The sequence below is a fragment of the Hippocampus bargibanti genome, linkage group LG19, assembly GCF_051943395.1.
Source record: "Hippocampus bargibanti isolate YZ-2025 linkage group LG19, ASM5194339v1, whole genome shotgun sequence".
Lineage (NCBI taxonomy): Eukaryota > Metazoa > Chordata > Actinopteri > Syngnathiformes > Syngnathidae > Hippocampus > Hippocampus bargibanti.
In genome coordinates, this window is record NC_142752.1 from 927,919 (window position 1) to 943,802 (window position 15,884).

Below are 15,884 nucleotides of genomic sequence, written 5' to 3' on the forward strand. Positions count from 1 at the left end.
TCGATATACAAAAAGTTAACATTCACAAGAAATATAAATAATTAAAAACAATTTACAACAAAAAAAAAAAAAAAAAAAATCCCAGCATTTCAAAGCGTCTCATTGACTGTGTGAAGCGTTCGATTGGTCGGCGGCGAACTTTAAGGCTCAGAAGTCGGCGTCCAGCGTGAAGGCGTTAGCCGTTTTGGCGTTGTTGGCGGCCATGACGCCCATCCTCTGGTACTCGCCGACGCGCTTTTCGAAGAAGTTGGTCTTCCCCTCCAGCGAGATGTTCTCCATGAAGTCGAAGGGGTTCTCCACGCAGAACAGCTACGCAAAGACATAAAGCGACCATGAGACGAACGGACTGGACGCCGGAAGCGTTCGTTAAGGCCCTGGCGACCGTTCAGTCGGGCGTCTGTGTCGCGTCGCCGCCTAGCGCCCGCCGCCGGGCCACGCGCCCCGCGGCGTGACGCGGGCGACGACGCTCAGCCCCCATGATCGGCTGAGGTCCGGACCCCTGCGCTTCTCATCACGACGGCCGCCCCCAAAACGACCCTTGACCCCCTCGCCGGCCGAATTACCTTGGCGAAGCCGAGCTCCATCATGAGGCGGTCGGCCACAAACTCGATGTAGCGCTTCATTAGCTCGCAGTTCATCCCGATTAGCTTGACGGGCAGCGCCTGCGTCAGGAACTCCTAAAATAATAAGAAGAAGAATCCATTTCATTTCTAAGCGCCTTTCAAAACTCTCAAGGTCACAGGATAAGTTTTTTTCCTGTGGGTGAGCAGCGGCAACCACAAAAGGGGGCGGGCGGTCGGCGCTCACCTGCTCGATCTCCACGGCGTTCCTGATGATGGACGTCACCGTGCTCACCGACGGCTTGTGGACCAGGTGCTTGAACATCAGACAGGCAAAGTCGCAGTGGAGACCCTGAAAGCGCAGCGGCGCGTTAAAGACGCCGAGCAGGAAGACGCGCCATCGGTGAAAAGGACGCCGAGCCCGACCTCGTCCCTGCTGATGAGCTCGTTGGAGAAAGTGAGTCCGGGCATCAGGCCGCGTTTCTTCAGCCAGAAGATGGCGGCGAAGGAACCGGAGAAGAAGATGCCCTCCACGGCGGCGAAGGCCACCACGCGTTCGCCTGGTGGAGGGACGGACGGACGCAACTCGTCCGTCAATCAACGGACCGGCGCAGGTGATGACAGCGATACCTTGGCTTACGAACTTAATTGGTTCCCAGACAGAGTGTGTATCCCAAAAATGTATTTCCCATAGGAAACTATTAAAATGAGAATAATCTGTTCCCAGGTCCCCATAAAACATACTTTTCTCCTTTCTAAGCTTTAAAAGTATACAAAATACACATATTTTTATGTATAATAAATGTCTTATGGTATTATAAGTTCAGAAGCCAAGGGGTTCGTAAAGCGAGGTATCACTCTATTATTATTATTATTATTATTATTGTTTTGATACCGTAGGTGGCGTTCTTGTTGCCGATCCAGTTGAGCGCCCAGTCGGCCTTCTTCTTGACGCACGGCATGGTTTCGATGGCGTTGAACAGGTGTTCTCTGAGGGGTTTCAAACACGGCGTCAGAGCGCCGCCGCACGAGGCGTCGTCGTGGTCTGACCTCTCTTTGGGCTCTTTGATGTACGTGTCGATGAGGAGGCTGTACATCTCCGAGTGAATGTTCTCCATGGCGATTTGGAAGCCGTAGAAGCAGCGCGCCTCCGTCACCTGAACTTCCTGCATGAAACGCTCCACCTGGTGGACGCACGCACGCACGCGCAACGCCGCCCGTCAGCGTTTCCTGCCCTCCTTCGCCGGCCCTTGAGCAACTCGCCCTCTCGCCTCACCAGGTTTTCGTTGACGATGCCGTCGCTGGCCGCAAAGAAGGCCAACACGTGAGAGATGAAGAACCTCTCGTCTTCTTTCAGAACTTCCCAGTCCTGCGCGTCCTTGGACAGGTCCACCTACACACAAACAGGCGCGCGTTAGCACGCCACGCGCGCGTGCGGACGGGTACGGTTGCGAGCGGACCTCCTCGGCGGTCCAGAAAGAGGCCTCGGCCTTCTTGTACATGCGCCAGATGTCGTGGTATTGGATGGGGAAGATGACAAAGCGGCGCGGGTTGTCCTTCAGCAGAGGCTCCGCCTCCCTGCTCCGGTTCTTTTTCACCTCTTTCGGCTGGAACACAAAGAAAAATCCCTGACGGTCGCCATCTCACTAAATGGGTCCAAAATGGCCGCCCGGGAAAAGAAACAAACCAACGCGCAGTTTAAACAAACAAATGCAAATTAAGAACATTTGAATTCGGCCGAATTTTACGAAAAAAAAAAGCCGCTTATTAATAAAATGTATTTTTATTAAAACTATTTTGACGACGGTGAGCGAAAATAACGGTGGCAAGCCTGTGACGTCACTTACCGGCGACTCGGCGAAGATTTTGCGCGCAGTTTTCGACGCCAAGATACGCGCCGTGTTCAGGCTTGGTGGCTGCCAGACATTAAAAAAAGGCGACTTGAGTAAGACCAACTCGGAAATATTTCGCCATTTATTCCCTTTGTCGCTCGCTCACCGTGTTTTCTTTGTCCAGCGACATCCTGCAGACGTCCGCGTTCATCTTCATCATCTTGGAGGGGGAAAGAGCCACGCGAACAGACTGCATTTTTTTTTGTTTGCACGACAACGAACGAGCTAAAAAGGAATTCCGCTAGACGAAACGTCACGAAGACACAAAGCAAAACGCAGCAGCAGACAGACTGACGATTGCCAGGCGGTACTTGGGCTTTTTCTTCCACCCTTGGCGCGCGGCAGGCTGCGGACCAATCAGCGGTGAGCTTGTACTGTCTTTTCCGGAAGCCGCTACCGGAGGACCAATCAGAATTGACTTCCTTTTAGAGTCCTTCAACGCGGCAAAAATTGAAGTTTGTGTGGCAAAAGTGCGCCAACATGTCGTTACAAAACATTCCAATGGAATTTTATGGCTCTCAGACTCGTTCGGACCTTCCAAGGTAACGAATCTGTCGATGTTTTCAAGTGGAATGTATCGTTAAAATTAAATGTTAGTTATCCCAAACAGCAATGTTCGATATCAACACTGTCCTCCATTTACTGTTTATGTTATTAGCATTTGTATATCATAATAACAATACATTTAATTTATAAGCACCTTTCAAAACTCTCAAGGTCACTTTACAGTCACAGGATAAGTTTTTCTGCGGGTGAGCAACCTGGAAGTGACTCAAATAGATAGGAAGCGAGCTAGCTAGGTGATAGCTAGCTAGCTAGATAGATATGCAAGTCTGAACAGATAGCCAGCTGTATTTTATTTATTATTGTATCTATGCTTGTCTGCGACTGTAAAGTGTCCCTGAGAGCTTTGAAAGGCGCTTGAAATAAAATGCGTTATTATTATTATTATTAGATAGATAGCTATTAAGCTAATAGTTAGCCAACTAGATAGCTCATAGATTGTCAGCTAGATAGCTCATAGATTATCAGCCAGATAGCTTGCTAGCCAGCCAGCAAGATAGTAAATAGATATCACATAGCTAGCTACCTAAGTAGCCAGCCAAATAGATAGCGAGCTAGTTAGCTAATAGGTAGCAAATGGATTGCAAATAGATAGGTAGCTAGGTAGCTAGACAGATAAAAATGATAGTCCAATTTATCATTGAAACGTGTCAAATGGCTTGCTGTGAATTTCTTTGTTGCTAGTCTGAACCTTAGGTGGAATATCTTATAATAATCATAATAATAATCATCATCATAATAATATACTACTACTACTACTAATAAAATTACTTTTTAAGCGCCTTTCAAAGCTCTCATGGACACTTTTCAGTCACAGACAAGCATAGGTACTATAATCAATAACATACAATGACAAATAGAATGCAATCAATAAAATACAATGTTGGACTTGCTGGAAGTCTAGCGAATAGATCCTTGCAAATAGATCCAAAGAGAAGAAGAAATGCAGATGATTTCAAGCTCAAAATTTATTGCATTCAACAAGGTCGCTGATGCAAACGTTGAGAGATACTTTTGCTGGTCTACAGACAATTTGAGGCCGCCTGCGGGTCAAAAGGTCACCCTCGATTTCATTTGCCGACCTCATACAGCAGCACAGAGGCGCGTTGTGAAGCTCATGGAAAGCAAAGAGCACGATTGTCATCCTCTACGCCGCGCTGTCTTCGCGCCGACGGGAAAACACGGAGCGGAGGTCGCCCGGGTGCTCAGCGGATCAGGACCGCGTTGGACTTGAAAGGTCAGCTTGTCGTTGGCTCAAACGTATTCCCGCCTGCTGTAATTCTCCGTAGGGGGCCGCTGGGAGGGCGCCGCCAGCGTTATTTCCCGGCGATCGCGCCGCACCCGCGGGAAGCGCCGCTGCGGCCGGGCCGGGGCCAGCCCATCGTGGTCCGTGGGCGTCGGGTAGTCCGCAAAACCCGGAGCGGGCAGACAAAAGATGACACCCCCCACCGAGAGGAACCCCGCAGAAACCAAGGTGACGCAAAGCGCCCCCCCGGGCGCGTATTTACGCCCGTCGGGTGGTCGGGCGCTCACGTCGCCGGCCAGAACCTCTGAGGCGAACCAGGAAGCGGACCCCAAACACAAGGCGGCGGCCAGGACGAAGCAGCCACCCGCCGCCGCCGCCGTGCGACCTTTGACCCGGCGACCGCCCCCCCAACGGGTGCACCGTAGCCCCAGAGAGGCTAGCCCCAAACCCAAAACGGCTAGCGCGCACGCCAGAACCATGGCGGCCCGGGCGGTCTGCACGTAGGCGGGCGGCGCCGGCGAGGCGTCGGCGGTGGTGCAGCTGAAGACGGCCGTCCCGTACCACACGCAGTCCATCCAAAGGCCTCGCGTTTGCCGCACGGGGGCCACCATGCTGGCCCAGGTCCGGATGCTCACCTGCCAGTCGGGCAGCAGCGTGGCCACCGCCGCGCCCACCGTGCCCGCCAGTGCCAGGACGAACGCCAGGACCTGCGCCGCGGACGACGGCATCTGACGGCGGAAAAGGTGAGAGGTCGTTTCCGCGCCGATGTCGCCCCTTTCCGGTTCAATGCCGACTGATTTTCACGTCCGTGATTGGTCGCGTCCACCATCTGAAATATAACATTGGACAATGCTTTCAAAGTCATTTTTTAGCTAGCTTTCTATCTATTTGAGTTACTTCCGAGATGAGTGAACGCTGGTGCGTGTGACTGCCGCTGCTCACCCACAGAAAAACGTATGCTGTGACTGTAAAGTCACCTTGAGAGATTTGAAAGGTGCTTATAAATGACATTTATTATTATTATTATATGGCTATCTAGCTAGATAGCTATCTATCTATCTATTAGCTAGCTGGTTAGCTTTCTCTCTATTTGAGTTATTCCGGGTTGAGTGAACGCTGGCGAATGTGGCTGCCGCTGCTCACCCGCATAAAAAAGTGACCTTGAGAGTTTTGAAAGGCGCTTCGAAATGAAATGCATTCTTCTTTTTCTTCTTTCCGTTACCACGGCAACGAGAGCGACGCGCTAAAGCGCTTTCCCGCCTCACCTGAAGGTCACCGTCGGCCCAACCGGTTCCGATCCGACGGCTTCCCGTGACGGGACGTCAACCATATATTTCCCGGTCCCGGTTTTGGTTCTGGTCCTGGTTTTGGCGCCGTGCTCATGGACTTTGGTAGCGGTGATGCTTCGGTCCGGTGTAGACGAGTGTCGCGTGGGTTCGGCTGATAAAAAAACTGTTTTTGGTGCAATCAAAGTCAAGCAGTCCGGCGACCCATTCTGCAAAACGCTGATAAGATCCCTGTCCAACCCCCGTGACCACCAGCGACCGGTTATTACCATCTCATTACGTCCTTATCACCAATATAAATAGTCCGCCCCCCCCAAAAAAAATGTCCCGGGCGCGTTAGTAGCGCCAAACAACAGCCTACCTTGGTGTTTGATGAGGTGACGGACTCGCCGCAGTGATGTCATGCAGGCAAGACGCCGCACCTCTGGAGGCGGAGCCTCTTGGGCGCCGTCGGAGCGTGAAACGGCGCCGTGGTACCGACCGAGTTGATGTCCTCACTTCACGGATCGTTAGCGTCCATGATGAAACGGGGAATTGTTTTTTTTTTTTTTTTTTTTTCGACTTCCTGTTTCAAGTCATTTTGGCGGATTTTCAATGCGACGCATGTCAATCATTTGAAAATGTCAATCAGAAATCATAGCATATTAGCATATTTTATCTTTTTTATATTGAAGCTTTTTAATAATAACTACAATACTTTGTATTTATAAGCACCTTTCTAAACTCTCAAGGGCACTTTCCAGGCACAGGAAAAAAAAACGTATTTTTCCTGCGGGTGAGCAGCGGCAGGCAGAAGCGCCAGCGTTCACTCAACCCGGAATCACTCAAATAGATAGAAAGTTAGCTATATAGCAAATAGATAACTAATAGATAGCTAGCTAGGTAGCCAGCTAGCTAGTTTAATAGCAAATAGACGCCACTAACTCGCGTATAAAATGGCCACAATAACATTCAAATAAAGTAAAACTACTCACCATTTGATGACAATGCTCTGATCTTATTTTGAGTTTTATCCACTTAATTTTGTGAAATTACAACATCCCGAAATATATTAGCTATTAGCTATCTATCTGGCTAATTATCTCGCTGGCTAGCTATTAGCTATTTATTAGCTAGCTTTCTATCTCTTTGAGTTACTTCCGGGTTGAGTGAACGCTGACACGTGTGGCTGCCGCTGCTCACCCACAGAAAAATGTATCCTGTGACTGTAAAGTGACCTTGAGAGTTTTGAAAGGCGCTAAGAAATGAAATGTATTATGGTTAAAATAGTTAAATAAATAGATACATCGATAAATACATAGATATAGATATCTAGCTAGCTAGCGCTAAAAAGCTAGCTAAAAAGATCCCAAGCTAGTTATATTGTCTAGCTGGCTAGCTATCTGTCTGGCTAGCTCGCTGACTATTGACTGTCGATTAGCTAGCTTTCTATCTATTTGAGTTGCTGGCTGGCTATCAATAAGCTATCTCTAGCAAGCTAGCTTTTTATTTATTTGAGTTATTCCCGGGTTGAGTAAACGCTGGCACGTGTGGCTGCCGCTGCTGACCCATAGAAAAACTTATCCTGTGACTGTAATGTGACCTTGGCAGTTTTGAAAGGCGCTTATACATGAAATTTATGATTATTATTATAAAGGCCTCCCTGAAGATTTATTTCTTATTGTTTTTTTAACAACGCAGCAAAATCCTCCAAAAAAAAGAGAAATTGAGGTGATTCCATTTCCACCATCATGTGTTTTTCCCGTCCATTTAACGCCTATGCTTGACCTTTCACCCCATGATCATGCGTGTCATTATTGAACCATCTGGCACAAATGATAAACCCCCCCCCACCTTTGCTCCTGTTCTCCCCCATTCCAGAAAGCCCCCTTCATGCACCCCCTTCATCATCTGCGCGGGTCATGCTTGAATGCGTACGAGCTGCTGGAAAGGCAGCCGCCATCTTGAAGTCAAAAACTAAATAACAAATTGTTCAGGTTTATTTGGTAAAAAAAAAAAAAAAAAACACCTTGGAAGAGGACCGATTTGTTTTCAGCCGAACGTTGACGTTTTGGGTCTTTTCGCAGGTGGTTGCGGCGCCGATTTGGATTGATTTTCTGCCTCATTGTCCTCGCTGTCCTCGTCTTCGCAGTCGTCTTGGTCATCTGCAGCAAGTCGACAAATTGGCAGCATGTATCATCAGTACATTTTTGCATATTTATCATTTAATCTGTCCCAATATTTGCCTAGCTGGCTATGTAGCTGGCTAGCTATCTAACTAGCTAGCTGGCTAACTAGCTATCTGTCTATAGCTGGCTACCTAGCTATTTGCTATCTAGTCACCATCTAGCTAGCTAGCTATCTATTTGATATCTATTCACTATCTAGCTACCTGGCTATCTATTCGCTATCTAACTGGCTAGCTGGCTACATAGCTAGCTATCTATTCGCTACCTAACTATCTAGCTGGCTACCTAGTTAGCTATCTATTCGCTACCTAACTATCTAGCTGGCTACCTAGCTATTTTCTATCTAACTAGCTAGCTGGCTACCTAGCTATTTGCTATCTAGCTAGCTCGCTATATTTATTATTTATTATTATATTTGCTATCTATTCGCTATCTAACTAGCTAGCTATCTATTTGCTATCTATTCCCTATCTAACTAGCTAGCTGGCTACCGAGCTATCTATTTGCTATCTAGCTAGCTATTAGTTATCTATTAGCTAGCCTGCTAACTTTCTATCTATTTGAGTTATTCCGGGCTGAGTGAACGCTGGCACATGTGGCTGCCGCTGCTCACCCACTGAATCGGAATCAGAATCAGAATCATCTTTATTGCCAAGTATGTAGAACACACAAGGAATTTGTTGTAACTGATCCTGTGACTGTAAAGTGACCTTGAGCGTTTTGAAAGAAGCTGAGAAATGAAATGTATTATTATTATTATTATTATTATTATTATTATTATTATTATTATTATTATTATTTCACAATCGCGATACAAATTCTTGTCACTTGTTGCCGCCTTGTACACTAGTTGGGGCTGGTGTTTAAACACAAATGGACAAAATAAAGGATGCCCCTTTAGCACGAAAACGCCGACCATAAATAAGGATGGAAGGCAATAACATTAAAAGACAACGCATGTGAAAACAAAGATGATTATGATTGTTATGATAATTTCTTCGCCATTTGGGCTCAGGGCGCTGCTGACCTGCTGCGCAGTCGCCAGCAAGTCTTTCCTTGTCCACGAGCTCAGTGAGAAGCTTCGAGACGTTGTCACCCATCTTGTGAACCGCCCCAATCAAAGACGTGAGCGTGTTTTCCGCTGCAATGTTGATTTTATCCACTTTATGAGCTCGACCGTCTCTGAATTTCAACTCGGCCGAAATAGTAAGTGTGGACGCCGCCATCTTTCTTGCGCTCACGTACAGAATAGTTGACCTGTTAAAAAAGGTCACATTTCTATTAAGTACATGCCTTAAGAGCTGTCAGTCGTTACAAATAAAATGTTTATTATGCATATTTTAAAAAATTATCCTCACCGACTGTTTAACTGTCTCCTTTATGTAGCGCCAAATTAAATTGCGGAAGTAAACCGGATGTTGTCGTCGGAACTTTGTACTAGACCAGACGTTGATGGAATCCACGTTGAGTGGCTGTCTAGCAGAAAACGCTCGATATTCATTCAGAATCCAATTTTAATGTCATCATTTTAAGAATATTATTGACAAGCTTGCTTAAAAAACATGTAGATTAACAAATATGGTGCACGGTCCGTGTTTACGAAGCGGTTATGACACATCCAACATGGCGGTCGCCATTCAAGCGGCTCTATATGCGTCTCTCGCTAGTTAGAGACTGCAAGAATTGAGTAGTAGCTTGTGCGAATCTCGCAGGACAAATGATAAACGATCGGTTTGCACAGTTAGCTCACTAAGATTCCCAAAAAACAGACTTCCACCGGTAAGACCATTTTTATTTTGATGGGTGCTTTTCTGGAATTAGCATTTTGCACAAACTGCTTGGTTGTTTATCAGCAAGCTAACTAACTAGCCTCGCGTCCAGTGCAGCGCGCGTGCTGCACGAAGTTGTAAATACGGCTGGACTGGTTTTCTGCGATCATCGTTAGTGATGGTGCAACTTGGCGTTAAATTCAGATTTATTTGTCACGTGCACAGTAAAAAGGTCAAAATGTATTCACTGTCCGTCTCCCTGCATTCATGCAAATAATAGTCGAGAGGATGATTTCTTTAAATGTGCATCCAGGCATTCATTGTCTTTTCTGCTTTCTCCTCTCGAAGGTTGTGGGGGTGCTGGACCTTATCCCAGCCGTCTGCAGGTCAAGTGGTGGGGACACCCAGAACTCTTTGACAACCAATCAAAGTAGGGATGTGACGACATTTTTCAATCAGAATTCATCACACATCTAAATAGCTTGCAAATGATGGATAAGGTATTGTTCCATGACAAATAATTAGGAAGTAAGGCTTTTACTGTTCGAAATATGAGGGGATTTTCTGCCTGTAGTTACACAGTTAAAATAATAAAAATCTGTGACCGAGTTCTTTATTACAGTTTAACCTATCATAACTTTGTTAATTTTTGGCAGAGCTTAACGAGTAAGGTACCATTCGAAAGTTTTTGAAATTCTAAAGACGGACAGAAATCACAAGAAAAAAATATAAATATAAATGAGCAAATATCAACGATGGAATGCAGGCAGATTTTCGTCAGAAATCCAAAATGGCTGTCAATCAATTCTAGGAAAGAACATTGCAAGCTCTAGAAATATATATGCTAATGCTTCTTTTTGCTTGAAACTTGACAGTTATGGAGAAAAATATATATACCACCACTTCTATGAGTTATAAAAACACAACTTACTCACCTTTATAAACTGTAGTGTTAGAAAAAAAAGATTCAAAATATAAATGAGCAAATATCAGTGATCGAATGCAGGCAGATTTTCATCAGAAATCCAAAATGGCTGTCACTGAATACTAGGAAAGAAAATGGCCAGCTCTACAAATATATATGCTAATGCTTCTTTTTGCTTAAAACTTGGCAGTTATGGAGAAAAATAGATATTCTACCACTTCTATCAGTTATAAAAAGACAACTTACTAACCTTTATAAACTGTAGTGTTAGCAAAAAGAGGGTAAACTTCAATCCATTTTTATTGGGAAATTTGTCTTTTTTTTTTAAGTCTTCGTCCAGCCAAGATGTCCGAGGAGCAGACCGTGTCTTTGGTGGACGTCCTGGAGGAGGACGAGGAGCTGGAAGAAGAAGCGTCTGCCGTATTGGCCGGAAGCGACTCGGACCACTGCTCCTATCCTCAGGTAAGCGGATGTTAGGTCCGACATTGCTCCACAATAACCGTCACAAAATGGTGGAAAAACAAAACGAGTTGTCCATTTATTTGAGAGTCAATGAATTGAGTTAAAGGACAACCGACACCTCTGCTCAAGTTGTGTCCATAGTTTGTAAAAATGACTTCAAATCACTTCAACTGAGTGCATTTTACAAAGATTCCAGCGCATATAGCTATATTTTACATTTTACATTTGACGATGCCTGACGTGACGTCACAGAGGGAATGCCCCTGACTGAGAAAGCGACACACAATGCAGTTTGGGTACTTTTTTTTCGTCTGAAAACATCGTGTTGATTATCATTTCATTTTATTTTGTTGTGGTCGCGCAGGGTTACGTGAAGCGCCAAGCGTTGTACGCGTGCAACACGTGCACCCCGAAAGGAGGTCAAGCGGCCGGTGTATGTTTGGCGTGTTCCTACAAGTGTCACGAAGGTCACCAACTGTTTGAGCTCTACACCAAGAGGTGAGCCGCCTATCAGCCCGTAACGCGCTCAATCAATCGATCAATCAGTGACGGACGATTGATCAAGTCCACGCTTGTTTTTGTCTTCAGGAACTTCCGCTGCGACTGCGGAAACGGCAAATTTGCAGACACGCCGTGTAAACTCTTTCATGTGAGTCTACCTCATACACAAAGTGGTCCTCTTGAGATCCCGAATCCGTTCCAGAAAACTGTTTTGAAACCAATTTGTGTGAAAACCGAAACATCACTTTGCATTATAAGCAATGTAAATATTTTTAATCCGTTCCAAGTCTAGAAAACAGTTTTAAAAACACTTTTTTTAACTATTCAACTGGATAAACATGTAACAATAGGGCGGACCATTTGTAAAATATTATAAAAACAAACTATAATATGTTTAATTTTCACCAATGTTAATATTAATATTTACTCTCTCTCTCGGTCTGCCAAGGGGCTGCTTTTTATCTTTATTATTTATTTATTAGTATATTTTTTTATCTTTATCTTTATTGCAAATTTCCCCATTGTGGGACGAATAAAGGTTTTCTGATTCTGTTTGAACACTACGAAAACGCCTGCTCACAATGTAACGCTACATGAGGACAACAGTCCGATTTGCAGAGATCTCAGCCAAACACTTCTGCTTCTTTGTAAAAAAAAAACTTTATTGAACAATACTAATGCGTCAGTTACAATGAGGAAATCACGACACGAGGAAGTGACGTATAAGGAAGTGGAGGTAGATAGACGTGGTGCGTTCTGGTGCACTCAGTTATCTTGAGAAGCGAATTTTGCTTGTATACCGGAGCATTATAAAAACAGAAATTTTTGGTTGAAAACCAAATTAAACGAGAACCGAGCTGTTCGAAAACTCATATTTCACTCTATATGATAGTTGTTCATGTTAGCTCTTTGTTCCCGCTTCAGCTGTTGTTAAAGCGCTATATAAACCAATATGGATGTATTGCATTGTATTTTGTACAGCTGCCCCCATTTCAAGCTCAGATAACTCCAGACCCATATCACTTAGGAATTAACTTGTTATTATTGTAAATACAAGTAACATCCGAATTATGACCACGACCCCCAGACCCCATTTGTAAAATTTTAATTCTGCGCCTGGCACCGCAACGCTACAATTTTGGCCAGCCAGCATGTCACACACTCTCACAGCAATCATCTGCGTGACTACACACAACACAGTAGTTATACAGTGCAAATACCTTCTCGGCAACATTTCCTGTACACTGCTGAGTCTGAGCGTATGTGTCGGGCGACCTCTTCTAAGTATAATATTTATAAAGGAACTGTACAGTAAACAGTTTTGTATACATTACAGGTACATTTATAAAGGAATAAAAATCGATAATATGAAATATAAAATGACACAAAAAGTTATAAAATGTATAAATGAACTGTACACAGTTTGGTATTTTTGGTATAAAATTCGATAGAAAATGTTGCTTAAAAACAACAGATTGACATTGTATCGTCGTGTAAGCGTCACGTTGTCCATCTTGAATGGATTTCGACTTACGACCATTTCAACTTGAAACCATTTCAACTTGCAACCGTTTGGTCGGAACGGAACCCGGTCGTAACTTGGATGTTACCTGTATATTATTACTGTATTCACATTTTTTTATTTTTGAATCAGAACAAGGATGACGCCAACAGCCTGAATAAATACGGCCACAATTTCTTCGGCGAGTACTGCACGTGCCGCCGGCCGTACCCCGACCCAGAAGATCAGGTGACCCGTCTTGATGGCCTTCAAAAATAAAAAATGGACGTCTGCTGACCGTCTCATTTTGTCTCCCGTCAGGTTGAGGACGAAATGATCCAGTGCGTCTTGTGCGAGGATTGGCTTCACGGCCGGGTGAGATTTGGCGTCCTGTCTTGGGGTGAGGACGGGGGGTGGCTATTTGCTGGGAACGCCGCCCCGTACAAAGCGTTTTTGGTGTTGCCCTTTCAGCACCTGGGCTGCCAAGCTCCAGATTGCGCCGACTTTCACGAGATGATCTGCGAGTCGTGCATGAACGCTAACGACTTCCTGTGGAGCTACGCCGCTCGCCTGGCGGGTGAGCGCCTCGTACCATTTCGTCCCGGCCGTCGTTCCCGTTGACCCGCCGCCTCCGATGCAGTTCCAGGTCAAGCGGTGGCGTCCAAGGCCGACCAGGTCACGCCCCCTTTCGAGGCGACCGAACCGCACCCGAAACGAGCTCGCCCGGCGGACGGCGACGAGCCCGCTTGTAGACTGAAGGACCTGCGGGACGCCGACGTCCAACAGCTGCGGTCCGGCGCCGTCTTTTGGCCTTCGGGATGGCGCTCCGAACTGTGCCGCTGTCACGGATGTCAGGTGCCAAACCGGGTCGCTTTTTGTTGGCTTCGTCTGCGGCGGCCGGCGCTCATGCGTCTCGCCGTGCACGGACGGTTTAGGGTCGACTGACAGAGGCGGGGCTTTCCTTCCTACCGGACGAGTCGGACACGGTCTTGGCCTACGAGACCAAAGGCAAGCGCCAGGAAGGCGACGCGCCGGCTCACGACCCGCTCATGTCGGCGCTGGACAGCCTCGACCGCGTCCAGCAGCTGGAGATTATCCACGGTAACGCCCGCCGCGCGCGTCGCCGCCGCCACCAAACGCCCGCGCTAACGCCGTTGCACTTCCTGTCAGGCTACAACGACATGAAAAGCGAGCTCAAGGACTTCCTGCAGACCTTTGCCAGCGAGGGGAAGGTGAGCCAGCGTCTTGGCCCACTTTCACTGTGACAAAGTCGCCCTATCTAGGGAACCGGCGCTCAATGAAGTTTTTGTGTGTCTGCCTGCACTGGCGCGTGTGGCTGCCACTGCTCACCCGTAGAAAAAAAAATACTCTGTGACTGTAAAGTGTCCTTGACAGTTTTGAAAGGCGCTTAGAAATGAAATGTATTATTATTATTACTATCTTGGCGTCCGACAGGAAGGAACTATGTGGCGGTGAATTGAGGAATTCCGCCGTGCGTTGACGGCACCTTTCTCCTCTCTCGTCGTAGGTGGTGACCTCCGACGACATCCGCCAGTTCTTCGAGCGGCAGCAAAGTCGCAAAAGAAGACACGCCGACGACCCCTTCAACCGCATCTGACCTATGACCTTTTTTTAACTCCACCCCCCCCCCTCCTCCACGCTTGCTCCTTTTTCCCGATGCTTGACCCTTTCGCAAGCAAATAAAAACCGTCCCCACTGGAAGATTTTGGGATTGGGCGTTGTTTTTGGCGTCATGTGACCCAGTGGCAGTAAACAGGAAGTGATAGTATCTTTGACCTTTGACCTGACTCTGGGTTACGTGCAGAAGAGTCAAACTTTGGTGGGGTTCTGCCGGGCTTACAATGTGCTCATTTGTCACTTTTGTACCCGCCCCCCCCTGCGCACAAGCTTTTGCGTGTGTGTGTGTTTGTATGACTAGTCTTGTGAGGACCACTAACCTTTTATACCATACGTAGTGAGGACATTTTGGACAAGTGAGGACCCTTTGGCCGGTCCTCACAAGTTTTTCATTCTAAAGGATTCTAGAGGGTCTATATATGCATCTGTTAGTTTCAGAGAGGTCCTCGCAAATTCACCCAAAATTATTTTGTGGTGTGTATATTCTTTTCACTCGGATGCACACACACTTTTTACTCACTGTGTGTGTGTGTTTATGTATGTGTGTGTGCGTGGTTAATGAGAGGAAAAAGTTCATACCCCAAAAAGTAAAACGATATTTTGAACCAAATTCACTACAGGGGTGAGGACTTTGAATGTAGCCATTCAAAGAGGTCCTCACAAATTCACCCAAAATGATTTTTTGGTGTGTATTTTTCATTTCACTTGGATACACACACTTTTTACTCACTGTGTGTGTGTTTAGGTTTGTGTGTGCGTGGTTAATGAGAGGAAAAAGTTCATACCCCAAAAAGTAAAACGATATTTTGAACCAAATTCACTACAGGGGTGAGGACTTTGAATGTAGCCATTCAGAGAGGTCCTCACAAATTCACCCAAAATGATTTTTTGGTGTGTGTTTTTCATTTCACTTGGATACACACACTTTTTACTCACTGTGTGTGTGTTTATGTTTGTGTGTGTGTGGTTAATGAGAGGAAAAAGTTCATACCACAAAAAGTAAAACTATATTTTAACCAAATTCACTACAGGGGTGAGGACTTTGAATGTAGCCATTCAGAGAGGTCCTCACAAATTCACCCAAAATGATTTTTTGGTGTGTATTTTTCATTTCACTTGGATACACACACTTTTTAATCACTGTGTGTGTGTTTATGTTTGTGTGTGCGTGGTTAATGAGAGGAAAAAGTTCATACCCCAAAAAGTACAACGATATTTTTAACCAAATTCACTACAGGGGTGAGGACTTTGAATGTAGCCATTCAGAAACCTCACTCCTGTTGTTATTTCAGTTTCAAGTCCACTTATTATTATATTGAAACAGGAATGTGTGTGTGTATTTCTGTGTGTATTTGTGAAACAGGGCCATATG

At 45.9% G+C, this 15,884-nt stretch overlaps 4 protein-coding genes across 4 annotated transcripts; 1 reads left to right on the forward strand and 3 right to left on the reverse strand.

The window, feature by feature from the left end:
• Window positions 1-2: 2 nt before the first annotated feature.
• Window positions 3-2,787, reverse strand: LOC148883457 (ribonucleoside-diphosphate reductase subunit M2-like). The gene is made up of 10 exons (XM_089022345.1): window positions 2,559-2,787; window positions 2,408-2,476; window positions 2,021-2,167; window positions 1,837-1,953; window positions 1,611-1,744; window positions 1,456-1,550; window positions 987-1,120; window positions 808-912; window positions 564-677; window positions 3-309 (listed from the first exon to the last, which is right to left on the reverse strand). Exons 1-10 carry the CDS (start codon window positions 2,646-2,648, stop codon window positions 148-150), a joined length of 1,167 nt encoding a protein of 388 aa, XP_088878471.1. The 5' UTR covers window positions 2,649-2,787; the 3' UTR covers window positions 3-147.
• A 1,265-nt stretch (window positions 2,788-4,052) lies between these two features.
• LOC148883458 (claudin-20-like) lies at window positions 4,053-5,666 on the reverse strand. The gene is made up of 2 exons (XM_089022350.1): window positions 5,528-5,666; window positions 4,053-5,091 (listed from the first exon to the last, which is right to left on the reverse strand). The coding sequence occupies exon 2, from the start codon at window positions 4,988-4,990 to the stop codon at window positions 4,271-4,273; it is 720 nt and encodes a 239-aa protein (XP_088878476.1). The 5' UTR covers window positions 4,991-5,091; window positions 5,528-5,666; the 3' UTR covers window positions 4,053-4,270.
• Window positions 5,667-7,509: 1,843 nt separating this feature from the next.
• Window positions 7,510-9,157, reverse strand: LOC148883459 (uncharacterized). Its single transcript, XM_089022352.1, has 3 exons — window positions 9,075-9,157; window positions 8,744-8,973; window positions 7,510-7,692 (listed from the first exon to the last, which is right to left on the reverse strand). Exons 2-3 carry the CDS (start codon window positions 8,940-8,942, stop codon window positions 7,580-7,582), a joined length of 312 nt encoding a protein of 103 aa, XP_088878478.1. The 5' UTR covers window positions 8,943-8,973; window positions 9,075-9,157; the 3' UTR covers window positions 7,510-7,579.
• ubr7 (ubiquitin protein ligase E3 component n-recognin 7) lies at window positions 7,615-15,496 on the forward strand. Its single transcript, XM_089022344.1, has 12 exons — window positions 7,615-7,729; window positions 9,834-9,915; window positions 10,740-10,872; window positions 11,237-11,370; window positions 11,461-11,521; window positions 13,028-13,123; window positions 13,196-13,249; window positions 13,346-13,451; window positions 13,515-13,729; window positions 13,810-13,975; window positions 14,045-14,106; window positions 14,403-15,496. Exons 3-12 carry the CDS (start codon window positions 10,756-10,758, stop codon window positions 14,490-14,492), a joined length of 1,101 nt encoding a protein of 366 aa, XP_088878470.1. The 5' UTR covers window positions 7,615-7,729; window positions 9,834-9,915; window positions 10,740-10,755; the 3' UTR covers window positions 14,493-15,496.
• Window positions 15,497-15,884: the final 388 nt, after the last annotated feature.

Excerpts from the sequence above, each read along its gene's own strand:
- LOC148883457 (XM_089022345.1), bottom strand. The coding sequence starts at position 2,648 with ATGCAGTCTGTTCGCGTGGCTCTTTCCCCCTCCAAGATGATGAAGATG. Across the intron at positions 2,477-2,558 it reads CGCTGGACAAAGAAAACACG|CCACCAAGCCTGAACACGGC; the intron begins GTGAGCGAGCGA and ends AATGTCTGGCAG. Across the intron at positions 678-807 it reads ACGCCGTGGAGATCGAGCAG|GAGTTCCTGACGCAGGCGCT; the intron begins GTGAGCGCCGAC and ends TTATTATTTTAG.
- LOC148883458 (XM_089022350.1), bottom strand. The coding sequence starts at position 4,990 with ATGCCGTCGTCCGCGGCGCAGGTCCTGGCGTTCGTCCTGGCACTGGCG.
- LOC148883459 (XM_089022352.1), bottom strand. The coding sequence starts at position 8,942 with ATGGCGGCGTCCACACTTACTATTTCGGCCGAGTTGAAATTCAGAGAC. Across the intron at positions 7,693-8,743 it reads TGCTGGCGACTGCGCAGCAG|ATGACCAAGACGACTGCGAA; the intron begins GTCAGCAGCGCC and ends GACTTGCTGCAG.
- ubr7 (XM_089022344.1), top strand. The coding sequence starts at position 10,756 with ATGTCCGAGGAGCAGACCGTGTCTTTGGTGGACGTCCTGGAGGAGGAC. Across the intron at positions 10,873-11,236 it reads ACCACTGCTCCTATCCTCAG|GGTTACGTGAAGCGCCAAGC; the intron begins GTAAGCGGATGT and ends GTGGTCGCGCAG. Across the intron at positions 13,452-13,514 it reads CTACGCCGCTCGCCTGGCGG|TTCCAGGTCAAGCGGTGGCG; the intron begins GTGAGCGCCTCG and ends CCTCCGATGCAG.